Source organism: Bos grunniens, chromosome 18 (genome assembly GCF_055505025.1).
Source record: "Bos grunniens cultivar Pamir isolate PY7600 chromosome 18, Bosgru_T2T1.0, whole genome shotgun sequence".
Taxonomy (NCBI): Eukaryota; Metazoa; Chordata; class Mammalia; order Artiodactyla; family Bovidae; genus Bos; species Bos grunniens.
The window spans coordinates 62,805,434-62,832,237 of record NC_141182.1 but is presented as its reverse complement, the minus strand read 5'-3'; the positions used below and the strand labels follow the sequence as shown (position 1 = coordinate 62,832,237).

At 47.8% G+C, this 26,804-nt stretch overlaps 2 protein-coding genes and 1 long non-coding RNA gene across 10 annotated transcripts in view; 1 reads left to right on the top strand and 2 right to left on the bottom strand.

Moving 5' to 3' along the window:
• The first annotated feature begins 2,262 nt into the window (after window positions 1-2,262).
• Window positions 2,263-4,093, top strand: LOC147354651 (uncharacterized). The gene is made up of 3 exons (XR_015146519.1): window positions 2,263-2,401; window positions 3,751-3,846; window positions 3,957-4,093. It is a non-coding gene; the product is annotated as an uncharacterized LOC147354651 (long non-coding RNA).
• Window positions 4,094-4,510: 417 nt separating this feature from the next.
• LOC147354650 (uncharacterized) lies at window positions 4,511-11,253 on the bottom strand. Of its 5 annotated transcripts, none has more exons than XM_086354532.1 (8): window positions 10,893-11,253; window positions 10,394-10,429; window positions 6,766-6,903; window positions 6,604-6,646; window positions 6,476-6,513; window positions 5,604-5,656; window positions 5,319-5,528; window positions 4,511-5,108 (listed from the first exon to the last, which is right to left on the bottom strand). In XM_086354532.1, the coding sequence occupies exons 1-8, from the start codon at window positions 11,112-11,114 to the stop codon at window positions 4,937-4,939; spliced, it is 912 nt and encodes a 303-aa protein (XP_086210658.1). In that variant the 5' UTR covers window positions 11,115-11,253; the 3' UTR covers window positions 4,511-4,936. The 5 variants fall into 5 exon arrangements, with proteins under 5 accessions (XP_086210658.1, XP_086210662.1, XP_086210660.1 ...); XM_086354536.1 differs by lacking the exon at window positions 10,893-11,253 and adding an exon at window positions 10,678-10,840 and having other exon boundaries at window positions 4,511-5,155; XM_086354534.1 differs by lacking the exon at window positions 10,893-11,253 and having other exon boundaries at window positions 4,511-5,155; window positions 10,394-10,640.
• RDH13 (retinol dehydrogenase 13) overlaps window positions 11,182-26,804 on the bottom strand; it is a 29,236-nt gene continuing 13,613 nt past the window's right edge. The window contains exon 7 of one of the 4 annotated variants that reach the window (XM_086354528.1): window positions 11,182-11,377. In XM_086354528.1, the coding sequence (XP_086210654.1) occupies window positions 11,292-11,377 (86 nt within the window). In that variant the 3' untranslated portion in view covers window positions 11,182-11,291. Of the gene's footprint in view, window positions 11,378-21,555; window positions 22,849-23,428; window positions 25,500-26,804 lie in introns of those variants that run through there. The other 3 variants (XM_086354530.1, XM_086354529.1, XM_086354527.1) reach the window with 3 other exon arrangements.

Sequence of the window (26,804 nt, the reverse complement as noted above, 5' to 3'; positions counted from 1 at the left end):
TTTCAGCTTCAATATCAGTCCTTCCAATGAACACCCAGGACTCGTCTCCTTTAGGATGGACTGGTTGGATCTCCTTGCAGTCCAAGGGACTCTTAAGAGTCTCCTGCAACACCACCGCTCAAAAGCATCAATTCTTCAGCCCTCAGCTTTCTTTATAGTCCAACTCTCACATCCATACATGACTATTGGAAAAACCATAGCCTTGACTAGACAGATCTTTGTTGGCAAAGTAATGTCTCTGCTTTTTAATATGCTGTCTAGGTTGGTCATAACTTTCCTTCCAAGGAGTAAGCATCTTTTAATTTCAAGGCTCCAGTCACCATCTGCAGTGATTTTGGAGCCCAGGAAAATCAAGTCAGCCACTATTTCCACTGTTTCCCCATCTATTTGCCATGAAATGATGGGACTGGATGCCATGATCTTAGTTTTCTGAATGCTGAGCTTTAAGCCAACTTTTTCACTCTCCGCTTTCACTTTCATCAAGAGGCTCTTTACTTCTTCTTTACTTTCTGCCATAAGGGTGGTATCATCTGCATATCTGAGGTTATTGATATTTCTCCTAGCAATCTTCATTCCAGCTTGTACTTCATCCAGCCCAGCGTTTCTCATGATGTACTCTGCATATAAGTTAAATAAGCAGGGTGATGATATACAGCCTTGACTGTATCTCTTTTCCTATTTGGAACCAATCTGTTGTTCCATGTCCAGTTCTAACTGTTACTTCTTGACCTGCATATAGGTTCCTCAAGAGGCAGGTCAGGTGGTCTGGTATTCCCATCTCTTGAAGAATTTTCCACAGTTTATTGTGATCCACACAGTCAAAGGCTTTGGCATAGTCAATAAAGCAGAAATAGATGTTTTTCTGGAACTCTCTTGCTTTTTTGATGATCCAGTGGATGTTGGCAATTTGATCTCTGGTTCCTCTGCCTTTTCTAAAACCAGCTTGAACATCTGGAAGTTCACGGTTCACGTATTGCTGAAGCCTGGCTTGGAGAATTTTGAGCATTACTTTACTAGCATGTGAGATGAGTGCAATTGTGCGATAGTTTGAGCATTCTTTGGCATTGCCTTTCTTTGGGATTGGAATGAAAACTGACCTTTTGCAGTCCTGTGGGCACTGCTGAGTTTTCCAAATTTGCTGGCATGTTGAGTGCAGCACTTTCACAGCATCATCTTTCAGGAATGAAAGAGCTCAACTGGAATTCCATCACCTCCACTAGCTTTGTTCATAGTGATGCTTCCTAAGGCCCACTTGACTTCACATTCCAGGATGTCTGGCTTTAGGTCAGTGATCACACCATCGTGATTGTCTGGGTCGTGAAGATCTTTTTTGTACAGTTCTTCTGTGTATTCTTGCCACCTCTTCTTGATATCTTCTGCTTCTGTTAGGTCCATACCATTTCTGTCCTTTATCGAGCCCATCTTTGCATGAAATGTTCCTTTAGTATCTCTGATTTTCTTGAAGAGATCTCTAGTCTTTCCCATTCTGTTATTTTCCTCTATTTCTTTGCACTGATCACTGAGGAAGGCTTTCTTATCTCTCCTTGCTATTCTTTGGAACTCTGCATTCAGATGCTTATATCTTTCCTTTTCTCCTTTGCTTTTCGCTTCTCTTCTTTTCACAGCTATTTGTAAGGTCTCCTCGACAGCCATTTTGCTTTTTTGCATTTCTTTTCCATGGGAATGGTCTTGATCCCTGTCTCCTGTACAATGTCATGAACCTCCGCCCATAGTTCATCAGGCACTCTGTCTATCAGATCTAGTCCCTTAAATCTATTTCTCACTTCCACTGTATAATTATAAGGGATTTGATTTAGGTCATACCTGAATGGTCTAGTGGTTTTCCCCACTTTCTTCAATTTAAGTCTGAATTTGGCAATAAGAAGTTCATGATCTGAGCCACAGTCAGCCCCCGGTCTTGTTTTTGCGGACTGTATAGAGCTTCTCCATCTTTGGCTGCAAAGAATATAATCCATCTGATTTCGGTGTTGACCATCTGGTGATGTCCCTGTGTAGAGTCTTCTCTTGTGTTGTTGGAAGAGGGTGTTTGCTATGACCAGTGTGTTCTCTTGGCAAAACTCTGTTAGCCTTTGCCCTGCTTCATTCTGGACTCCAAGGCCAAATTCACCTGTTACTCCAGGTGTTTCTTGACTTCCTACTTGTGCATTCCAGTCCCCTATAGGGAAGAGGACATCAATTACCCAAACCAAAAACAAAAGCCACCAGTGGAGCGTGAAGAGATGCTACTGCCTTTCGCTTTTGTAACAGCAACGGGAAACCTGTGTCATCAGGCCTGCGGGGCTGTAAGGAAAAAAATATCTTTCCTCAACAGATGTCCCCGGGCAGGTCCTGGAAAAAGAATTCAAAACAGTGCAGAGGGTCAAGAGGCCAAGCTCCAGAGGTCAGTTTTACTCACACTGTTCTTTTAAAAATCACATGAAAAGCCTCCACATCCTGAAATCTTATCGAAATACAAATCAAAACTATAACAAGGAATCGCCTAGATAGAGAGATATGCTCAGTCGTGTCTGACTCTCTGTGTCCCCACGGACTGTAGCCAACCAGGCTCCTCTGTCCATGGGATTCTCCAGGCAGGAATACTGGGATGAGTTGTCATTTCCTGCTCCAGAGGATCTTCCTTACCCAGGGGTTGAACCCAGATTCTTCCATCGCAGGCAGATTCTTTACCATCTGAGCCCCCAGGGAAGTAACATAAGCAAGCACAAAAGACCACACATACATAACACGATTCCAGTTGTAAGAAACACCCAGAGTAGGGCAGTTTATAGAGACAGAGAGTATACCGGGAGTTATCAGGGGCTTCAGGAAGGGAGGATGGGGCATCACTACCATTTTAGATTCTCTACAGGGTAAAATGCATGGAAATTGGAGAAGTGTTTTGAACAAGCTGCTCATACGGAGTATTACCTGACAGATCTCTGTAATGGAATTGTTTCAGTGAACTTTTCTTTGGAGCAGTGATGTGGGTCAAACACTCAGCCCTAAAGCCCCGAAGAGGGAAAGAGCCTAGCATTTCAACCAGAAAATGTGAGCAGAAAAAGATGGGTGTGGCTGGAATGAACTGAGCAGAACCCTGACTACAGACTGCAGGGGCGGGGTCAGGATGCGCCAGCCTTGGGGGGCTATTTTTCACTTTCAGTTATAATCATAGATGTATCTCATTAAACATATGAAGTATATATATGTGTGTAGTTGAAGGATCCTGGTGGCTCAGTGGTAAAGAATCTGCCTACAATGAAGGAGATCGGGGTTCGATCCCTGGATCAGGAAGATCTCCTGGAGAAGAGAATGGCCACCCGCTCCAGTGTTCTTTTTTTCTTTGTGGTTGAGTTCCTTTTCCTGACAACCCCTCCCCAACCACCCTTCCTGGCTCCAGTATTCTTGCCTGGAGAATCCCATGGACAGAGGAGCCTGGCGCCTACAGTCCATGGGATTAAAAAGTTTTGGACACAGTTGAGTGACTAACACTTTCACTCTCTGTTTTTGCATAGTTCTTTTACAATGTTGTTAGTTTCAGGTGTACGCACAGCAATTCAGCTATGCACATATACATATTCTTATATTCACATAGATAATTCTTTTCCAGCCTCTTTTCCCTTTAGGTTATTGTTAATACAAGACACTGAGTCGAGTCCCCCGTGCTGTACAGTAGCTCCTTCTTGTTTACCTATTTTTTATTGTAATTCCTCCCTTTTTTCTGGCCGCATTGTGTGACACGCGGGATCTTAGTTCCCTAATCCAGCCTGTGCCACCTGCAGTGGAAGTGTGGCATCCTAACCACTGGACCGCCAGGGAGGTCCCTGTTTACCTGTCTTATAGATGGTGGTAAGTATATGTTAATCCCAGACTCCCAGCTCATCTCCCCCCACCACCTGCTGTCCCCTTTGGTAACCGTACGTTTGTTTTCCATGTGAGCATTTCTGTTTTGTGAATAGGTTCCTTTGGACCAGGTGATTCTTGCTGGAATGGGGAAGAGAGGGGAAAGGAGAGGACTTTCCTGTGTATTAGAGGTTTAGCAGCATCCCTTGGACTGCAAGGAGATCAGACCAGTCAGTCCTAAAGGAAATCAACCCTGAATATTCATTGAAGGACTTAATGCTGAAGCTGAAGCTCCGATACTTTGTCCACCTGATGCGAAGAACTGACTCACTGGAAAAGACCCTGATGCTGGGAAAGATTGATGGCAGGAGGAGATGGGGACGACAGAGAATGAGATGTTTGGATGGCATCACTGACTCGATAGACATGGGTTTGGGTGGACTCCGGGTGTTGGTTATGGACTCCTGGCTTGCCACAGTCCATGGGGTCGCAGAGTTGGAAACGACTGAGTGACTGAACAGCAGCTCACAGCTGCTTCTCACTGTTCAAGCATTCCCTCATTTGACCCTCACTGGAGTCTGAGAAGCAGGTGTTCTCTAGTGAGGACCAGGAATCTGCTGAGAGTTGTGTGATGCATCTGTCTGCCAAAAATACACACGCAACCTAAACGTTGAGAGTTATGTTTTATTTGTCAGATATTCTTAGGACTCAAGCCCGGGAGGCAGCATCTCAAGTAACCCCGAGAGAACTGCTCAGAGGAGGTGAGGGGAGGAGCCAGGTAATAAAGAAGCTTCGCAACAAAAGGCAGATAATCTGAAGCTCGAATGCTACCGCCAATTAAAGAAAACCGACTATCCCAAGTTAGAGAATTTAGCGGTTTTCTACGTATGGGAAGATGGAAGCGTCCGGGCTCGCTGAAATCATCACTTCGATGCGCGCCTCAGCTGTCTGGGGCCAGGATCCTGCTGTTTTCACGTCCCAAGTTCCCTCCGGGCTCACCCTCAGTGGTGGCCGCAGTCTGATGGCTGCTAGATGGCTGTGTTCTTTCCTTCCTGAGCACCCTCAGGGCTCACCAGCTCAGCAGCCGTGGTGGCCGTCATCTCCCATGACTGTGATACCCTTTGTTCACTGATACAGCAGGAAAAGTTCCATCTCTCATATCCCAGAATTTCTTGACGACTGACAAGGCTTCTGTATTCTTGAGTCTTCGGGGAGCTCCAAAATGAGGACTGGGGCTTCCCAGGTGGACCAGTGGTAAAAGAGTCCGCCTGCGAAGCAAGAGACTTGGGTTCGATCCTTGGGTCAGGAAGATCCCCTGGAGAAGGAAATGCAGAAGGGAATAGCTACCCACTCCAGTATCCTTGCCTGGAGAATCCCATGGACAGAGGAGCCTGGTGGGCTACAGTCCATGGGGTCGCAAAGAGTCAGACGCACTGGGCAGGTGCACGCACACACTCACACACAAGATGATGACTCACACACTCCTTAAGGGGCCCTTGTGCCATGGAGGGCACACAGCCAGCTCCACCTCCGCTCTCTGGATGAAGTGAAGGCGGGTCCATGCGGGGCTATACTGAGGAGTCCTCAGGGCTGCAAGATGGGAGTGAAACCTCACTCTCCATGAAGGAATCCTGGTGCGGCTCAGCGGAGGACTCAGAAGAGCCCCATGGGCATTCCTCGGGGTGGACCTGGGAGACACAAAGTGAGGGGTGAGCCCCGGGGGAGGGGCCAGGGGAGGGGTCGGGGGAGGTGGGGAGACTCACCTGCATGTCCCTCTGCCTGTCCTCCTCTGGTGGGAGGTGCACTGAGACATCGTCTGCAAGGAAAGAGGAGAGGACAGGCTTCCAGGAAGGGCCTTCTGGTCACCCAGTCCTGCCATCTGTATTTCAGAGCCGTGACGGGGTGGAGTGAGCAGACCAAGTAGGTGATTCAATAGTTAGTCCCCCAGGGGACTGTTGGTAGAAACAGTATGGGAGACCCCTGTAAGCGGATGACTCCAGAAAGCAGGTTTGCTTAGCAACAGAACCAGGCACCAGAAGCAGGAGACCTGCCCCCAACAATGAACCAGTAGTGGCGTGAGCCCCACAGCCTGCCCAGGGAGCTCTGAATTTAATGATCCATGGGACATGCTCTCTACACACATTAAAAAAGAACAACCATTTGTCGACCTTGCTTGACACCTGAGGGAGGGGCCAGAGGAACCTGCTCAACCGGGAGGAGGAGCTGATGATGGAACTGTGATGTCTACTCAAGAAAGTCAAAGAAGGTCTTCCCCTCCCCACTTTTCCTGTGATTACAAAACTGTAGCCCAGGAAATTCCCGGGGGTGGTACCGCCTTCTCGGCCCGCTTGTAAGCCTCGCAAGCGTCCTTTTCTAGTAAATCACTTCTTATCTACTGCTTCGCGCTCACTGACTTCTTCTCTGCACTGAGACAGGAAGGACTGTGGCACAGGGCTCTTCAGAGCCCCCAGGAATGACACCAGCTGCTTTCAGATGGACGACTGGAAGTAGGGAAGGGCAGTGACATCACACACGGTAAGGCCTGCCCCAGCCTCTCGGCTTCCGGGATGCCTCTATCTGCCCCTGAAGGCAGCCTTTCCCCAGCCCGGCTCCCTCGCCTAATCACTCCTCTTACCCGGATTTTCTTCTGAGAAGTCCATGCCAGGGTTGGAGCTGAGGGAAAGGAGATAGACGCATTAAGGTGGGTCTGAGGAATGAGACAGAAACAGCATTTTCTACTGGGAAGAGTCCAGATTGTCCTACCTGTTAAAATCCGGTTGGCTCTTGGTCTCATTATCAGTGGAACCTATGGAGAGGCAGTGCTGAGAGCCCCGGCTGGCAGGGGACCCACCAAGCCCCTCCCTACGCTCCCCCCACCCACTGACCCCTTCCCCTTCCAGGAACCCTTCCCCTTCTAGGACGTACCCTGTTGGCCTCCACAGCAGCACATGCAGATGAAAAAGAAGAGGAGGAAGAGGAGCGGGAGGAGCTCGATGGCAGAAGTCCCAGACACGACGGCAAGGGATCTTTCTTCAAGAGGGTTTTGGTAGACTTCAGGTAGGTCTAGGAGTTGGAGGACAGTACAGATCTGTGGTTGGTCTCCGGCTGGACCAAGTCACCCTTTCAGGACACAGGTATTGTATTTACTGTATAAGTACTGTGCGCCTTCCATACACGAGCAAGTCAGTGGATGCTTTGGAAACTGGTGAACCTATGCAGTAACAGAATCTAGACACATGAGCCAGTGCACAGAAGTTGTTACTCTTCTGCATATTGAGATAAATTACACAACAAAACTATCTACTGTATTTTGCAGTAGTCATGTATGGATATGAGAGTTGGACTATGAAGAAAGCTGAGCACCAAAGAATTGATGCTTTTGAACTGTGGTGTTGTAGAAGACTCTGAAGAGTCCCTGGGACCGCAAGGAGATCCAGCCAGTCCCATCCTAAAGGAGATCAGTCCTGAAAATATCCATTGGAAGGACAGATGCTGAAGCTGAAACTCCAGTACCTTGGCTACCTGATGTAAAGAGCTGACTCATTGGAAAAGACCCTGATGCGGGGAAAGATTGAAGGCAGGAGAAGGGGACAACAGAGGATGAGATGGTTGGATCGGCTTCACCAACTCCATGGACATGAGTTTGAGCAAGCTCCGGGAGATAGTGGACAGGGAGGCCTGGCGTGCTGCAGTCAATGGGGTCGCAAAGAGTCAGACATGACTGAACGACTGAACAACAACAACCCTGGGCTTCCCTGGTGGCTCAGTGGTTAAGAATCCACCTGCCAGTGCAGGAGACATGGATCCATCCACGGTCCAGGAAGATCCCACGTGCCTCGGAACGGCTGAACCCACACACCACAACAACTGAGCCTGCGAGCTGCAAGAACTAGAGAGCCCATGCTCCACGACAAGAGAAAGCCTCACACAGCGGCAGAGACCCAACACTGCCAAGATTAATGAGTTAATGTTTTAAAAGATAATCATAAAAGATAAAATAAAATTTTGCACATTTGTGACACCATGGGTGGATCTAGAGGGCGTTTGGCTAAGTGAAATAAGTCAGAGAAAGACAAATGCCACCAGCTCTCACATGTGGAATCTAAAGAACAAAACAAGGGCAGACCTACAGAACCAGAGAATAACCAGGCAGCTGCCGAAGTGACTGAAGGGGATTAAGAAGCACTAACCTTAAGTTACAGAATAAAAAAAATACAGAGATGAAATACACAGCACAGGGAATGTGCTCAATCATAACGTAATAACTTTACATGAGAATAGATGGTACCAGACGCATCCTGGTAATCATTTCATAAGGTATATAAATGTCCAATCATTATATAGTGGGAAAGTGAAAGTCGCTCAGTTGTGTCCTGCTCTTTGCGACCCCATGGACTATACAGTCCATGGAATTCTCTAGGCCAGAGTACTAGAGTGGGTAGCCGGTCGCTTCTCCAGGGGATCTTCCCATCTTCCCAACCCAGGGATCGAACCCAGGTCTCCTGCATTGCAGGCCAGTTCTTCACCATCTGAGCCACCAGGCACAACTGAAATTGCTATAACATTGTACTTCAATTATATTTCAATTAACTTACTAAAAACCTATGCCAAACACTTAGTACAATGTTGAGGTCACAACCAGGGCTCCATATATCTGGAATATGAAAAAACTAACTTACCTCTTGATAGATTCGTAAGATTAAAATGAGATCATATGTATAAATGTTGAGAATAGCACTTGGCACATGGGAAAACCTCAACACATGTTACCTAGCAACTGTTAACATTAAACAACAATGCCTACTTTGAGCAAAAGCTTGTTGTCTGAGCATGACAGGATCGTATCTTAACTGATGCAACACTCTGTTATTATTTCTTTTTCTTTTTTTGGCTGTGCTGCACCGCTTATAGGATCTCAGTTCCTCAATCAGAGATTGAAGCCTGGCCATGGCAACGGCACCTAACCACTGGACCTCCAGAGAACTCCGGTAATTTCATTACAGAAAGAAGGAACCTGGGGCTCAAATGAGGAAATTGCTTGCAAAAGGTCATGAACCAGCAAATCTTGATGTCTTCATTTTACTTCAAGTCTGTCTCCTAATCAAGAGTGCCTTCCTTGTGAAGAGAACTCCCATAGCTGAGAGAGCTGGAAGCAATTACTGTTGCTGTTCTTTAGTCACTAAGTCGTGTCCGACTCTTTGCGACCCCATGGATTGTAGCCCACCGGCTCCTCTGTCCATGGAATTCTCAGGCAAGAACACTGAAGTGGGTTGCCTTTTCCTTCTCCAGGGGATCTTCCCGACCCAGGGATCGAACCCACATCTCCTGCATTGCAGACAGATTGTTTACCACTGAGCCACCTGGAGGCAGGTGAGGTGACAGCAAATGGAGAGGACGCACAGTGCCCCCAACAAGCGACACTCCGGAACCCAAAGAGGGACCTGGGGCCTGCGCAGATGTCCCCGGTTCTCTGTGTCTGCGTTCTGAACGTCGATCTCAGCTGTGTTCTCTTTCTGCATTAGCTCAAAACCCGAGCATTTCCTCCTTGACTCATCTGCACCGATCGGGAATAGCTGGAGATCAGGAAGCTTTCTAGAGAGGCGAAGAGGTTTTCCACCGAAGATTGGCAAAATGTTGAAGAATTAAAATACAAAAAATAAATTAAGGTCTTTCCTAGTGGCTCAGTAGTGATGTATAAGGAAAGGACCATAAAGAAAGCTGAGCATCAAAGAATTGGTTCTTTTGACCTGTGGTGTTGGAGAAGACTCTTGAGAGTCCCTTGGACAGCAAGGAGATCTAAGCAGTCCATCCTAAAGGAAATCAACCCTGAACATTCAGTGGAAGGACTAATGCTGAAGCTGAAGCTCCAGTACTTTGGCCACCTGCTGTGAAGCACTAACTCATTTGAAAAACGCTGATGCTGGGAAAGATGGAAGGCAGGAGGAGAAGGGGAAGACAGAGGATGAGATGGTTGGATGGCATCACTGACTCGATGGACATGAGTTTGAATAAGCTCCAGGAGACAGTGAAGGACAGAGAAGCCTGGTGTGCTGCAGTCCATGGGGTCGCAAAGAGTAGGACACGACGGAGCGACTGAACAGCTGGTGGCTCAGTGGTAAAGAATCCGCCCGCCAATGCAGTAGACGTCGGTTCCACTCCTGGTCCGGCAAGATCCCGCATGCCAAGGGGCAACTAAGCCCGTGCGCCACAAATAGAGTCCGCTTCTAGAGCCCAGGAGCCGCATCCACTGAAGCCTGGCAGCCAAGAGCCTGTGCTCTGGGAACAAGGGAAGCCGCCGCGGTGAGAGGCCGAGCATCCCAGCTAGAGAGGAGCCCCTGCTCACTGCAGCTAGAGAAAGGCCACGCCCAGCTACGAAGACCCAGTGCAGCCAAAAAATAAATAATAAATAAAAACAAATTATTTAAATTAATTAAGCGAAGCGTGTGGAGCAGGGGATGGTGCAGGTGAGAGGCTGAGGTTCTGTCAAGGCTACACAAGTTCACCCCACGTCCAACTCGGAGTTCTCTGGGAGAAAAAGCGAGGCACCACTCACCGGTCTGTGCCCAAATCCCTTGGTCCCGGCAAAACACTGAAACAGAGAAACACTTGGTGAGAGAAGACGGCCGATAACACAGTGGGCTCCCAAACGCCTCGAGCTTGGGGCGTGACATCCACACCGAACCGGAGAAACGCGGCCCGCGGGTGACGCCTCTGCAGTTCCCTGTCCCGGGACCTCACAGAGGGGAGTCCCAGCAGAGGAACCCGCTTAAGAACCCCTCCTCGGCGCCTTCTTCCCACACCCCCAGGCTCCCACAGGACGGCCCGCGGCCGGCTCACCGAGCCCGAGCAGAAGAGGGACGCCCGGGGACATGGCGATGCGCGGCGCGCAGCCCGCCCAGCACGGCTGCACCGCGGACCGCGCCGCCGGGCCGGAGACCTCCCGCCGCGGAGACAGTGTCACCTGCCCGGCAGAAGGGGAAGCGCTGCTTGTGCAAGACAGAGACAGTGCCCCTCCACCCTCCCGCACGGCGCCCGGGCTGGGCGTGAGTTACCTGCGGGTTTCCTGCCGTGATTTTCCGGCCACGAAGATGTGAGACCGGCCCTCCACAGAGACCTGCTTTTCTGCCGCAGGGCTTCCCCGATGGTTCAGCGGGGAAAGAACCCGCCTGCAACGCAGGAGACACAGGAGACGCGGGTTCGATCCCTGGGTGGGGAAGATCCCCTGGAGGAGGGCATGGCGACCCCCTCCAGTATTCCTGCCTGGAGAATCCCATGGACAGAGGAGACTGGTGGGGCTACAGTCCACGGGGTCACAGAGAGTAGGACACGAATGACTACACATACATCTAAGGAGAAATTTTACTCCTCCCCCTGAAATAGGAGGTCACATGCAACTAGAAAAGACTGAATCTGATATACGAAACTATGAGGGATGGTGTTGCCAACCCTAATCAGACCTGAGAATTTGATGGAGAGCAGTGTGGGTCAGTCCGGGAAGTGGCCTGGAAGACCAATTCTTCTGTACAATATGGACTCTCTGCAGTAACGATGGGTGTGAAAAGATGCGGCCAAGTCACAGAGAAAGAAAGAAAGAAAAAGTTTTAGAGAAAAACATCTGCATGTAATAATGTGATATGTCAGTTATGCCTCAATAAAAAATGAATACCCAAAACACCCCCAAAACAAGTCCTAAACTTTAGGTATATCATATTCAAACTGAAAGAAACTGAAAGAAAATCAAAGAAACAATGAGGTTGAGACTTCATTATTGAAAAAAAAGAGAAAAAGGAAGCATTGATATTCATTCCATTCCTACAGTTTTGATCATCAATTCTTTCCCACACAGACATAAGTGACATTGAGTAGGAGTGTTCTGGAGTTTCACATGTGATTTGGCACCTGGGAGTCACTTGATACATTAATTAGTCACTGGATACACTAATTGCCTATAGATAAATAAACTTAAAAAAAGAAAAGAATCCTTATGTAAGTGGACCCATGCCATTCAAACCCATGTTGTTCAAGGGACAATCAATATACAGTTATATATAATTGCATATAAATATATGTAATTGTATATATGTGTGCGCCTGCTCAGTTGTGTCCGACTCTCTGCGACCCCATGGACTGTAGCCTGCCAGGCTCCTCTGTCCATGAGATTCTCCAGGCAAGACTACTGGAGTGGGTTCCCATGCCCTCCTCCAGAGGATCTCTCTGACCCTGGGATCAAACCCACATTTCCTGCATTAGTCAGTGGGTTCTTTACTGCTGAGCCACTGGGGAAGTTCATATAAAATTGTATATAAAATTATATATAATTACATGTAAATATATAATTATATACATAATTTATTAATTACACATAAATATATAAAGGTATATGTATGTGATTGTGCACGTATTATTACATGTATATTACTGTGTGTATAAGCACATGTATATTATATATATTTATACATATATATAACTATGTATATTCAGAAGTATATACATTATGTATTCCAGACCCTGTAGGACCTTCGTTTTTTAAACTGGGGTGTAGTTGCTTTTCAATGTTGTGGGCAGCAAAGTGACTCAGCCACACGTATACATGTATCCCTCTTCCTTGAATTCCCTCCCATTCCGGTCACCACTGAGCAGTGAGTAGAGTCCCCTGTGCTGCACAATTCTTTCTCATTAGATTAGTTATCGATTTTATACATAGCAGTGTGTAAATGACCAACCTAGACAACATATTGAAAAGCAGAGACATTACTTTGCCAACAAAGGTCCGTCTAGTCAAGGCTATGGTTTTCCCAGTAGTCATGTATGGATGTGAGAGTTGGACTGTGAAGAAGGCTGAGCGCTGAAGAATTGATGTTTTTGAACTGTGGTGTTGGAGAAGACTTTTGAGAGTCCCTTGGACTGCAAGGAGATCCAACCAGTCCATTCTGAAGATCAGCCCTGGGTGTTCTTTGGAAGGAATGATGCTAAAGCTGAAACTCCAGTACTTTGGCCACCTGATGCGAAGAGTTGACTCATTGGAAAAGACTGTGATGCTGGGAGGGATTGGGGGCAGGAGGAGTAGGGGACGACAGAGGATGAGATGGCTGGATGGCATCACCAATGGAGGTGAGTTTGAGTGAACTCCTGGAGATGGTGATGGACAGGGATGCCTGGCATGCTGCGATTCATGGGGTCGCAGAGAGTCAGACACGACTGAGCGACTGAACTGAACTGATGTTTATGTCAATCCCAATCCCCCAATCCATCCTTCCTCTAAAAAAAAAAAATGTCTTTGAAGTCTGGTATGAGACAGGGCAAGTTCCCCGTGAGCAAGTTCTCTGTCCCCAGGCGCTGCCCTGGGGGCCAAAGTGCAGAGGCTCTCATCCGCTTGGCTGTAGCCGCCATGTTTCTGGTGATCCGGGGGTCTTCACGGTTAACGCCTGGTTCAGCAGAGAAGGTTTCGAGCGCCTTGGTCTCAGTGAACCAGGGAGGAGCCCTCATAACTATGAGCAGCACCCCAAGATTGGCAAGGAGGGTCATGAGCCCCCCTGGCTCAGCCCACGCATCCTCCCCCCAGGTCAGCTCCATGTTTCTCTGCTCTTTCTGCCACTGGGGGTCCCAAGCTCTCCTAAAACCTACCATCCTCGGTTTTGGTGGCACAAGACATGTTTTCTCCTCCCTCTGTCTCAGCCGCCTCTGCTTTCTCCTCCTCTCAACTCCATCTCATCAGATCCACCGGATCTTGGCCGTCAACCTACACATCTCCTCTTGTGACCCCCTCCACCTCCCGAGAATGCATGTCCTCCTAATGTGTCACCTCTAAGGAGACACACCTAAGAAGCTCACCGCTCCTGAGCTTCCAGCCCCAAAGGGCTCCTTGGGCGGCCTCTCACTTTCCAAGCTCTCTCTTGGACGCTTGTTAATGATGGCTGGTCCTGGCCACGTGGAGAGAGCAGTGCCTGTTCATGAGACAGTGTTTACCTCCCGCCCCTCTTTCTACTGTCTTGCTCCAGGTACCGTGATGTCCCCACTGGCTGGGATCCACCCTAAGTCCCACCCACCCACATTTCACTATGTCCTCGTTGAACTCTTCTCCCAGACGAGCTGTTTAACAGGAAAACAGGGCTCATGCTTACTGAATGGCTGCAAAATGTTTCCTTCCTTGAACGCGCCATTATTTGCTGAAGCCATACGGCTGACTTTTACATATTCTCCAGCCTTTCTGTGTTAAATGAAGGCAATCAGTGCACTTTTTTACAAATGCAATCAAGGTTCTTTTACACATTAGCTTTCCCTCGAGCATGTAGATTCGTAGGCTACATTTTGAGGGAGGAAATGCTGAGACTGCTGCTATAAACTGAACAGAACCGGACAGGGAGATTCTGCCCTGGGGAGGTGCCTAATGGACAGTGTAAGGGGGGAGATAAACAAAAACCTGCCCAAGCCTGGTCACAGCTTTGCGGTTCACTACACTTGATGGGCTACAGCGTAAAGCACAGTTCCCTCCTAAGAGGCTTTCTTTCACCAAGTCTTAAGCTACATTGTCTACTGATCAAGGGCTGCCCTGGTGGCTCGGATGGTAAAGAATCCACCTGCAGGAAACCAGAAGGGAAAGAGACACGTGTACCCCAATGTTCATCGCAGCACTGTTTATAATAGCCAAGACATGGAAGCAACCTAGATGTCCATCAGCAGATGAATGGATAAGAAAGCTGTGGTACATATACACAATGGAGTATTACTCAGCCATTAAAAAGAATACATTTGAATCAGTTCTAATGAGGTGGATGAAACTGGAGCCTATTATACAGAGTGAAGTAAGCCAGAAGGAAAAACATAAATACAGTATACTAACGCATATATATGGAATTTAGAAAGATGGTAACAATAACCCGGTGTACGAGACAGCAAAAGAGACACTGATGTATAGAACAGTCTTATGGACTCTGTGGGAGAGGGAGAGGGTGGGAAGATTTGGGAGAATGGCAATGAAACATGTAAAATATCATGTAGGAAACGAGTTGCCAGTCCAGGTTCGATGCATGATGCTGGATGCTTGGGGCTGGTGCACTGGGACGGCCCAGAGGGATGGTATGGGGAGGGAGGAGGGAGGAGGGTTCGGGATGGGGAACACATGTATACCTGTGGCGGATTCATTTTGATATTTGGCAAAACTAATACAATTATGTAAAGTTTAAAATAAAATAAAATTAGAGGAAAAAAAAAAAAAAAAGAATCCACCTGCAATGCAGGAGACATGGGTTCTATCCCTGAGTTGGGATGATCCCCTGGAATAGGAAATGGCAACCCACTCCAGTATTCTTGCCTGGAGAATTCCATGGATAAAGGAGCCTGGTGGGCTACAGTCCATGGGGTCACACAGTCAGACACAACTGAAGCGACTTAGCACACACACAAGACGAGCACATGACTTGAGACAGCCCAATCAGAGGCACGAAAGAAGTACTTCTCTCTCCCTCACTGGACAAAAAAACACACAAGAAAGCAAGTAGCCCAAATTGGCTCTGGTAGCCACCTCATGACCTCCACCAAAGAGATTGCCTTAGGCTCCTCCAACCCCTGTAACAAATAACACCACCTCTGTGACTTGTTCAACTCTGAGTTATGTCAAATTCTTTGCAACCCCATGGACTTCAGCACGCCAGGCTCCTCTGTCCTTCACTATCTGCAGCTTGCTCAAACTCATATCCATTGTGTCGATGATGCCATCCAACATCTCATCCTCTGTCACTCCCTTCTTCTGCCTTCAATCTTTCCCAGCATCAGGGTCTTTTCCAGTGAGTCAGTTCTTCGATCAGGTGGCCAAAGTATTGGAGTTTCAGCTTCAGCATCAGTCCTTCCAGTGAACACCCAGGACTCATCTCCTTTAGGATGGACTGGTTGGATCTCCTTGCAGTCCAAGGGACTCTCAAGAGTCTTCTCCAACACTACGGCTCAAAAGCATCAATTCTTCGGCACTCAGCTTTCTTTATAGTCCAGCTCTCACATCCATACATGACCACAGGAAAAACCATAGCCTTGACTAGACTGACCTTTGTTGGCAAAGTAATGTCTCTGCTTTTGAATATGCTGTCTAGGTTGGTATTAACTTTTCTTCCAGGGAGCAAGCTTCGTTTAATTTCATGGCTGCAGTTACCATCTGCAGTGATTTTGGAGCCCAAAAAATAGTCTCTCAGTGTTTCCACTCTTTACCCATCTATTTCCCATGAAGTCATGGGACCAGATGCCATGATCTTAGTTTTCTGAATGTTGAGTTTTAAGCCAACTTTTTCACCCTCTTCTTTCACTTTCATCAAGAGCCTCGTTAGTTCTTTGCTTTCTGCCATAAGGGTGGTGTCATCTGCATCTATGAGGTTATTGATATTTCTCCCAGCAGTCTTGATTCCAGCTTGTGCTTTATCCAGCCCAGCATTTCACATGCTGTACTCTGCATATAAGTTAAATAAGCAGGGTGACAATATATAGCCTTGACGTACTCCTTTCCCAATTTGGAACCAGTCTGTTGTTTCATGTCCAGTTCTAACTGTTGCTTCTTGACCTGCATACAGATTGGCCAGGAGGCAGGTCAGGTGGTCTGGTATTCCCATCTCTTGATGAATTTTCGACAGTTTGTTGTGATCCACACAGTCAAAGGCTTTGGCATAGTCAATAAAGCAGTAGAGGTTTTTCTGGAACTCTCTTGCTTTTTTGATGATCCAGCGGATGTTGGCAATTTGATCTCTGGTTCCTCTGCCTTTTCTTTTTTTTTTTTTAAGCTCAAAATAATACTATTTTATTAGCTCCATATTTATTTATTTATTTATTTTAATGCTTTTTTTAATTTTATTTTTAAACTGTACAAATTGTATTAGTTTTGCCAAATATCAAAATGAATCTGCCACAGGTATACATGTGTTCCCCATCCACAATCTGGAAGTTCACGATTCATGTACTGTTGAAGCCTGGCTTGGAGAACTTTGAGCATTACTTTACTACCGTGTGAGATGAGTGCAATTGTGCGGTAGTTTGAGCATTCTTTGGCATTGCCTTTCTTTCGGATTCGAATGAAAACTGACATTTTCCAGTCCTGTGGCTACTGATGAGTTTTCCAGATTTGCTGGCATATTGAGTGCAGCACTTTCACAGCATCATCTTTCAGGATTAGATAGCTCAACTAGAATTCCATCACCTCCACTAGCTTTGTTCATAGTGATGCTTTCTAAGGCCCAGTTGACTTCACATTCCAGGATGTCTGGCTCTAGGTGAGTGATCACACCATCATGATTATCTTGGTCATGAAGAAATTTTTGTACAGTTCTTCCGTATATTCCTGCCACCTCTTCTTAATATCTTCTGCTTCTGTTAGGTCCATACCATTTCTGTCCTTTATCGAGCCCATCTTTGCATGAAATGTTTCCTTGGTATCTCTAATTTTCTTGAAGAGTTCTCTAGTCTTTCCCATTCTGTTGTTTCCCTCTATATCTTTGCATTGATCCCTGAGGAAGTCTTTCTTATCTCTTCTTGCTATTCTTTGGAACTCTGCATTTAGATGCTTATATCTTTCCTTTTCTCCTTTGCTTTTTGCCTCTCTTCTTTCTTCAGCTATTTGTCAGGCCTCCTCAGACAGCCATTTTGCTTTTTTGCATTTCTTTTTCTTGGGGATGGTCTTGCTCCCTGTCTCCTGTACAATGTCATGAACCTCCACCCATAGTTCATCAGGCACTGTATCTATCAGATCTAGTCCCTTAAATCTATTTCTCACTTCCACTGTATACTCATAAGGGATTTGATTTAGGTCATATCTGAATGGTCTAGTGGTTTTCCCTACTTTCTTCAATTTCAGTCTGAATTTGGCAATAAGGAGTTCATGATCTGAGCCACAGTCAGCTCCTGGTCTTGTTTTTGCTGACTGTATAGAGCTTCTCCATCTTTGGCTGCAAAGAATATAATCAGTCTGATTTCGGTGTTGACCATCTGGTGATGTCCATGTGTAGAGTCTTCTCTTGTGTTGTTGGAAGAGGGTGTTTGCTATGACCAGTGCATTTTCTTTTTTTTTTTTTTATGACCAGTGCATTTTCTTGGCAAAACTCTATTAGTCTTTGCCCTGCTTCATTCCGTATTCCAAGGCCAAATTTGCCTGTTACTCTAGGTGTTTCTTGACTTCCTACTTTTGCATTCCAGTCCCCTATAATGAAAGGACATCTTTTTTGGGTGTTAGTTCTAAAAGGTCTTGTAGGTCTTCATAGAACCGTTCAGCTTCAGCTTCTTCAGCGTAACTGGTTGGGGCACAGACTTGGATTTCTGTGATACTGAACGGTTTGCCTTGGAAACGAACAGAGATCATTCTGTCGTTTTTGAGATTGCATCCAAGTACTGCATTTTGGACTCTTTTGTTGACCATGATGGCTACTCCATTTCTCCTGAGGGATTCCTGCCCGCAGTAGTAGACATAATGGTCATCTGAGTTAAATTCACCCATTCCAGTCCATTTCAGTTTGCTGATTCCTAGAATGTCGACATTCACTCTTGCCATCTCCTGTTTGACCACTTCCAATTTGCCTTGATTCATGGGCCTGACATTCCAGGTTCCTATGCAATATTGCTCTTTACAGCATCGGACCTTGCTTCTATAACCAGTTACATCCACAGCTGGGTATTGTTTTTGCTTTGGCTCCATCCCTTCATTCTTTCTGGAGTTATTTCTCCACTGATCTCCAGTAGCATATTGGGCACCTACTGACCTGGGGAGTTCCTCTTTCAGTATCCTATCTTTTTGCCTTTTCATACTGTTCATGGGGTTCTCAAGGCAAGAATACTGAAGTGGTTTGCCATTCCCTTCTCCAGTGGACCACATTCTGTCAGACCTCTCCACCATGACCCGCCCATCTTGGGTTGCCCCATGGGCATGGCTTAATTTCATTGAGTTAGACAAGGCTGTGGCCCTAGTGTGATTAGATTGACTAGTTTCCTGTGAGTATGGTTTCAGTGTGTCTGCCCTCAGATGCCCTCTTGCAACACCTACTGTCTTACTTACTTGCAACACCTAAGGACCACAGTAGTTTGGTCTCAGGTCAAATAACAGGGAGGGAACACAGCCCTGCCCATTGACAGAAAATTGGATTAAAGATTTACAGAGCACAGCCCTGGCCATCAGAACAAGACCCAGTTTCCCCCTCAGTCATTCTCTCCCATCAGGAAGTTTCCGTAAGTCTCTTATCCTTCTCCATTAGAGGGCAGACAGACTGAAAATCACAATCACAGAAAACTAACCAGTCTGGTCACATGGACCACAGCCTAGTCTAACTCAATGAAACTATCAACCATGCTGTGTAGGGCCCCCCAAGACGGATGGGTCATGGTGGAAGTTCTGACAAAACGTGGTCTCCTGGAGAAGGGAATGGCAAACCACTTCTGCATTCTCGCCTTGAGAACCCCATGAATAGTATGAAAGGGCAAAAAGATACGACACTGAAAGATGAACTCCCCAGGTCAGTAGGTGCCCAATATGCGACAGAATGATCTCTGTTCGTTTCCAAGGCAAACCCTTCAATACCACAGTAATCCAAGTCTATACCCCGACCAGCAATGCAGAAGAATATGAAGTTGACCAGTCCTATGAAGACCTGCAAGACCTTCTAGTGAAGGAGGAAACAGACAGAGCTGGACTCCGTCTTAGGCCAGGCTGCGAACATGAGGCTACACGCATGGTCACCCTCCCAATGGACTCTGAACTTTGTGCCCTGTGTCTATAGAAGTGGCATACCAGTGGAAAACCAGACCCCCGGATAAAAGAGCCTCAGGACTTGTATTTGGACTCTCCATTGCCTAAAAGAATATGCTAATTGCTGGGAGCCACCACGGGAGATCCCACCCATGACCAAGGTCATGTGGAAGAGACCTGACAGGCAAAGGCAGATCAGGCCTCGAGGGAACCCCTGAATCTGCTCGAGCATCCACCCCAAAACCAAAATCTGTCTGTCTTACTATTTTGTGCCTTTCACCAACTCTTCTGACATTAACAGGGGGCTATCCCCGACCACCTTTCTCTGGAAAAAGTCAACCTAGGGCTTTAGTTAATAAGTCTCCTGGGCATGAAAGGAATATTTCTATTTTCACCCCTCTGATGGCTTTCTAGCTTGCCTGACAGGTTTATCCATACTCTTGCAATTAACACACATGATTGTTCACAACTCCCCAGCCTTGAAAGGCTCGGGAAGCCAAAACATTCTAAAAGTCCTAATGAGCATAGAGTCCTTTAAGGGATGAAAAATTATTAGAATAGATAGTACTGGAAAAGGCTTCATTACTGGGCCAATGCTTGCTGCCAAGTGCCCACATCCCTTACCCACTGTGCACCTGGGAGTGCGTTGGTTAACATGGTTGGAATGTAAGAAAAACAAGCAGCAGCCTTGGAATTAACCTCATCAGACCTTTGAGCTAATTGGTTCTTTCTTCATTGTAACTCACTGCACCTTTGCTCTGTGAGAATGTAACTCTGTTTAGCACTTTCTGAGGCTGACATAGATTAGAAATATAAAGAAAAAACACTTCAAGGGAAAATAAGTTTTCTGGTTGAGCAGCCTTTATCAAAAAAGGGTCATAAAATGTCCACAGGCCTCCAAGGCCAGAAGATATTGTACACAATATTGTTTATGGGAAAGGTATGCAGAAAAAATCCTGGTTTTGATAAAGACAAAACAGATGTAATGTTTGGGCTGACTCTGTGTGACTTTGCATCTTTCATTTCCCTCTATGTACAAGTCAAGGTATAAAAGTTCCTTTTGAAAATAAAGTTATGGGCCTCGCTCACCGAAGCTTGGTCTCCCCGTGTCATTCTTTTCGTTTTCCCTCCTTTTCTCTCTGTTCTTCCTTCAGGACGACTCCTTGGGGCACAGGGGCTCTCTGAGTTCACTTTTTTGCCTGGGCTTCTAAGACCCGATGGGGAAGGCGCCCTGCATCTTCACTAGGGAGGGGGCATCTTGCATCCTCACCCCACCAAGAGGGCACCTGCGGCCTCCATGAACAGAGCAAGTTCCATGCCAGGAGCTTTACTGGCTTCCTGTGCTTATCAAGGAAGATCAAGCCCTGCTCTCTGCTTTGCTATCCTTTCAGCTAGGTCGTCATCCTGAGGGTACCCCTGGATCCTGCTGGGGCTGGACCCCGGCAGCTAATTATCTCTGTAACAGAACAAAGTGGTAAATTCCATTATGTTTATCGGGATATGGCCACAGGCCTATTGATAAATACCCACTGTTTATCTAGTCTTGTGACACATGAATCATGGGTTAACTTTGATCATATCTTTTATCTTGTCCCGACTAGTTTCAAGGAGTTTGGGGAGGTGGATTTGAGCATGTACACTTAGGGTATATAAGGTTTTCACAAAAACTGGTTGGGGTCCTTGGCTAAGAGGAGACTCTGCCTTGGGCCCACCGGTGTAATAAACTGCACTCCACTATCTGCATTGGCCTTCTGAGTGAGTTTGTCTCCCAGAATGCGTGGCTACAACACTAGAACTAACACCCAAAAAAGATGTTCTTTTCATTACAGGGGACTGGAATGCAAAAGTAGGAATTCAAGACATACCTGGAGTAACAACAAATTTGGCCTTGGAGTACAGAATGAAGCAGGGCAAAGGCTAATAGTTTTGCCAAGAGAATGCACTGGTCATAGCACACACCCTCTTCCAACAACACAAGAGAAGACTCTACACATGGACATCACCAGAGGTCAATACCAAAATGAGATTTATTATATTCTTTGCAGCCAAAGATGGAGAAGATCAACACAGTCAGCAAAAACAAAACCAGGAGCTGACTATGGCTCAGATCATGAACTCCATATTGACTTTAAAAATGTTTCACATCAAAAAATTCTTAAACTCTTTTTTCAAATTGGCTCCATTCCCAGGTACTGGGGGGAGGACTGGACATATCTTTTAGGGGAAGCACATGCATTCAACCCGCCACAGAGCCCTGCCTTGTGATGATGTCAGTAACTGCTGGACCCCGTCTTACAGGAGGAATCCTCAGGATGTTACTGAACCCAAAGCCTGCCACACCCCTGGCTTGTACTTCTGTGAAATGGAATTCCTTCTCGCCTTTGCCTGGGATGAAGGTCAGCTCAGATTAAACCCTGTTTGTTTTTATTTTTAATTGGAATATAATTGCTTTACAACGTTTTTTAGTTTCTGCTGTACAACACGAATCAGCCATGTGAAATAAGTCGCTCAGTCGTGTCCAACTCTCTGCAACGGAATTCTCCAGGGCACAATACTGGGGTGGGTAGCCTTTCCCTTCTCCAGGGGATCTTCCCAAACCAGGGATCAAACCCAGGTCTCCTGCATTGCAGGCAGATTCTTTACCAGCTGAGCCATCAGGGAAGCCATGTGGATACATATATCCCCTCCCTCCTGAACCTCCCTCCACCCCCATCCCACCCTCTGGGTCGTCACAGAGCACTGAGCTGAGCTCCCTGTCTACACAGCAGCTTCCCACTAGCCATCTAGTTTACACATGGTCGTGTGCACACGTCAGTTCAGCTTAACCCCTTCATGTTCTGTGATCGGCAGCCCAAACCATCCCGACAGAATCTCCAAGTCCAAAAGGCAGCATGAAGGACGTGACCCCGGCCTGGTCTCTCGTGAAGAGCCCATCCGAGCACCGCCTTCCACGGTGGGCCCTGGGTCTGTGCACGACTTTGCCGCTGTCTCCTCTCTGGGCTGCTTCTGTGGGTTTGGGTTTTGTTTTGCCCGTCTTGTTGTAGATCGGTTTGATTGTCTTCCATCCGTCTGAAGGTTGTAGCTGGGTTTGTGAACCACCTCAAAGCCTTCAGAGAAGCAGTCAAGGGTGAAGCTGATGTGTGACTCCACACTTGTGGTCTTCGGGGTTTCTCAGTTTCAGAAAGGAAGCGGATGTTGGTTGTGAAGGTTTGTGGTTAGCATCAGCTGTGAGCCGCAGGTTGCTTGCATGTATGTAACAGACAAATCTCTGTGTGGTCAGAGGTTCTCACGGACATTTGGACCTACAACCCTCCCCCAGAAAGAGAGTGGGCTGTGGGATCACACTCTGAATTCCAACCCCTCTTCTTGCTAACACACCCCAAGTTTTTTTTTTTTTTTTTTTTGAAAGCAGATAGTGGGGAGTTTGTGATTTTAAAAATCTGTTTTTTCCGTTGATTTGCTTGTCAACAACCCTGATGAAGCTGATTCTTCTTAATTTAAGCAGAAAGGATCTTTGCTTAAGGATTTTGAAAAGAACAGTGTCGGCGGAAAAGTGGGTGCCCTCAAGGTGTTCCTAATCCACAGAACCTTCTACTTTATATGGCAAAGGGGTAGCAAGGGGGATGATGGGTTTAGGTTCCTAACAGCCAATGTCAAAGGACGAAGACGATCCTGCATTGTCTGGATGGGCCAAGCGATATCAAGAGGCCCTTAAACAATGAGAGAAGGGACTTCCCTGGCGGTCCAGTGCTTAAGAGTCCGTGCTTCCACAGCGGGGGCTGTGGGTTTGATCCCAGGTCGGGGAACTAAGATCCCACCTGCCAAGGAGCAACCACGGTAGACAGCCCTCCCTCCCAAATGAAAGAGGCCGAAACAACCAAATAATTTTTTTATTTTTAATCCCATTGTCTTTAAAAAAAGGAGTGAGTGTCCAGGTGCGGCCCACAGAGAAGACAGCGGGCACAGACGGGGAGGGGGGCCCGGCCACCCCACAGTCCTCTGGCCATTGTCCACCCAACGTGGGGACAGGAGCAGCACTCACCGTGTCCGTGGAGCACTGGGGTGTCTTAAACGCTTCCTCCCCACCCACCCCCTCAGCACTGATGGCATTTGGGACAGGCTCCTTCTCTACCCTTTTGCGCATCGTACGATGTGGCCTCCACAGTTCTCCCAAGTATTAAACATTTTAACATTAAGACACTTTTTACCTCAATAACTGAGCTCTGTGGGGTCCGCTCCATGCTGTGCCCAAGCGGAGCGTCAGCCCCACTTCTAACTCGGAAGGCGCCCAGACCTCAAGGACTGTCACCACGTGAAAGGAGGAACAGGCCCCTTTAGCCTCCAAAAGTCTGAACTTCTGAGCCGTTTACTGCCCTGGTGACAGTTATGTCGAGAGCCCATTTTCTAAATGTAATAAATCCAAGTTCTTTGGGGCCAGCTCCTTAGCACTCCCCCCGCCACACACACACACACGTAAAGGAAGAAAGTGAAACCGATGACTCAGTTACAGTTTTTTGGTTTTTTCCTATTAAAGAGCAAGTTGGAGAGTCTGTGACTGAAGTCCCCACAGGAGCTGCAGTGATGGGCGTGGTCCCGGCCCCCCAGGCTCCTCAGTGGTTCCTCCCTGACCGCACCCCAACCCCATGACGTCGCCAGCATGACACGGAGACAACAGGGTCTGTTCCTGCGGGCGTCTCCAGCACCTCGCTGGGGTCCGGCACGTGGCAGGTCGTCAGGAAAGATCCACTGGCAAGGAAGGTGCAGCTGCCGTTCCCCGAGCCAGGGGAAACTCGGCCCCATGAGATGAGGTAGTCCGGTGAACAACTGGGGAAGCCAAGGCTCAGAGAGGAGACCGGACGTGCACACAGCCACACGGCAGACCACGGACTCACTCAAGCAGCATCAGACAACCTGCCCACAGGCCATCCTGTCTCAGGCACGGTCCACACCAGAGGCAGGTGACATTGCCCCCAAGACTCCTGGTGTGGATTCCCAGAGGGGGCATCCACTGGCCCAGCTCACCTGTTGGCAGCAGGGCACACTTTGCCAGCCAGCCCCGGGCCAGATGCTCGCCTGGGGGCCAATCCACTGTGGCCAGAAAAGAGCCAATGCCACCATCTAAAGGGAGCCACAGGCATGGCAGTCAGCACCCCTTGGACAATTTCTTGCTGTTCAGTCACTCAGTCACGTCCAACTCTGCAACCCCATGGACTGCAGCACGCCAGGCTTCCTGTCCTTCGCTGTCTCCAAGAGTTTGCTCAAATTCATGTCCATTGAGTCGGTGATGCCATCCAACCATCTCATCCTCTGTCGTCCCCTTCTCCTCCTGCCTTCCATCTTTCCCAGCATCAGGGGCTTTCCAATGAGTCAGTTCTTCTCATCAGGTGGACAAAGTGTTGGAGCTTCAGCTTCAGCATCAGTCCTTCCAATGAATATTCAGGGTTGATTTTCTTTAGGATGGACTGGTTGACTCTCAAGAGTCTTCTCCAGCATCACAGTTTCAAAGACTCAGTGCTCAGCCTTCTTTATGGTCCAACTCTCTCATCCAAACATGACTACTGAGAAAACCATAGCGCTGACTAGCCGGACCCTTGTCAATACTGCCACCTGGTGGGTGCAGCGGGCATGACAGCTAGGTTTGGCGAGTAGCTGCTCCACCCTGGTGGCTCTGCCTCCCTGGCGGCTTCCACGCCTGGTCCCAGCGGTTATTTGGGGAGCGGCTGTCCCCTCTTCCCATGGGATCCATGGGACATCTCCAAGCCCACCAGGCGGACACTTTCAGCCCAAAGCCTCTTGGCTACTTCTTCATCCTCAGCTTCTGGGGCTGGAGGCTTCTCTTTGAGTACATCAAAGTACTTTCCAGAAACGCCCTCCAACTCCTCCGCCACGGCCAGGTAGACGCTGGGCTGGGCCGCCAGCTGGGGGCTCTTGACCAGCAGCCAGAAGATGGGCCCTGCAGTCAGTCCACAGAGAGTTCAGTCCAGACGCTGACAGAGGAAGGTACACCTCACCGCAGGTTGCTAAGCGCCCACCAAAGCCAGAAGGGTCCCTGGAGTCCCACAGAGCTCACTCCAGGCCTTTGCCACTCTGGTTCCTTACACAGGAGCTCCATTCCCTGGCATTGCCCAGACAAATCAACTCCAGATGCAGGAACCAGCCTGAAAGCTGCCTCCTCCAGGAAGCCCCCCTGGCTTTTCCTAGGCAAATGGAAGGTCCAAGTCCTCACCCCACCTGATCTTTCTTTTTGCTTTGTTTTTGGCTGCACCATGTGTGGCATATGGGATCTTAGTTCCCCAACCAGGGATTGAACCTGTGGCCCCCGCAGTGAAGGCATAGTTTTAACTACCGGACCACCAAGGAAGTACCCCCACCACCCCGATCTTTCTTTAAACTAACTTTTGTGTATTATCTCCAGTGCCAGCCTCAGCTTAAGATTCTTGATACCTAGCCGCCACCAATTAAAATGTTTGCCAGGATAACAAACACTAGTTATAAAGCTCTCACTATTTATTCAGCCTAAACCTGGGCCAGGTACTATGCTGGCCCTTTTAAGGGCGGTCTCATCTAGTCCTCCCTACTGTGAGACAGATACTACTATGAGACTTACTGGCAGATAAGGAAAATAGGGATTTGGAAAGAAGTCCCTTCCCTGGGTGGCCCAGCCAGTTTGGGATGAAACTGGAGCTATCCCAAGCATGGCTGGACTCCAAGCAGTCAGCCCCACGACCTCCTCCTCTGAAACACTTCTCACTGGTCATTGGAAGAACTGATGCTGAAGCTGAAGCCCCAGTACTCTAGCCACCTGACGCAAAGAGCCAACTCATTAGAAAAGACCCTGACGCTGGGAAAGATTGAAGGCAGGAGGAGAAGGGGGCAACAGAGGATGAGATGGTCGGATGGCACCACCGACTCAATGGATGTGAGTTTGAGCAAGTTCTGGGAGATGGTGATGGACAGGGAGGCTTGGCATGCTGCAGTCCATGGGGTCGCAAAGAGTCAGACACAACTGAACAGCTGAACAACATAAGGCTCTGGCCTGTTTCCCAGGGTGTTCTGAGGCTGGCAGGCTGGGCAGACACATGAAAGTGACTTGGTACCAGGGAAGACACAGGAGAAAAAGAAGATACAGGGTAAAGCAGGAAAAGTCCCTGAGATAGACTCTGAGTGTGATGTTAATTTTATGTGTGGGGATCTTCCCTGATGGTCCAGTGGTTAAGACTTAGAGCTGCCAATGCAGGCAGCACAGGTTCGATTCCTC

Excerpts from the sequence above, each read along its gene's own strand:
- LOC147354650 (XM_086354532.1), bottom strand. The coding sequence starts at position 11,114 with ATGGGATTCTCCAGGCAGGAATACTGGAGGGGGTCGCCATGCCCTCCT. Across the intron at positions 10,430-10,892 it reads TCACGGCAGGAAACCCGCAG|TGTTTTGCCGGGACCAAGGG; the intron begins GTAACTCACGCC and ends TCTCTGTTTCAG. Across the intron at positions 5,529-5,603 it reads ACAGGCAGAGGGACATGCAG|GTCCACCCCGAGGAATGCCC; the intron begins GTGAGTCTCCCC and ends TGTGTCTCCCAG.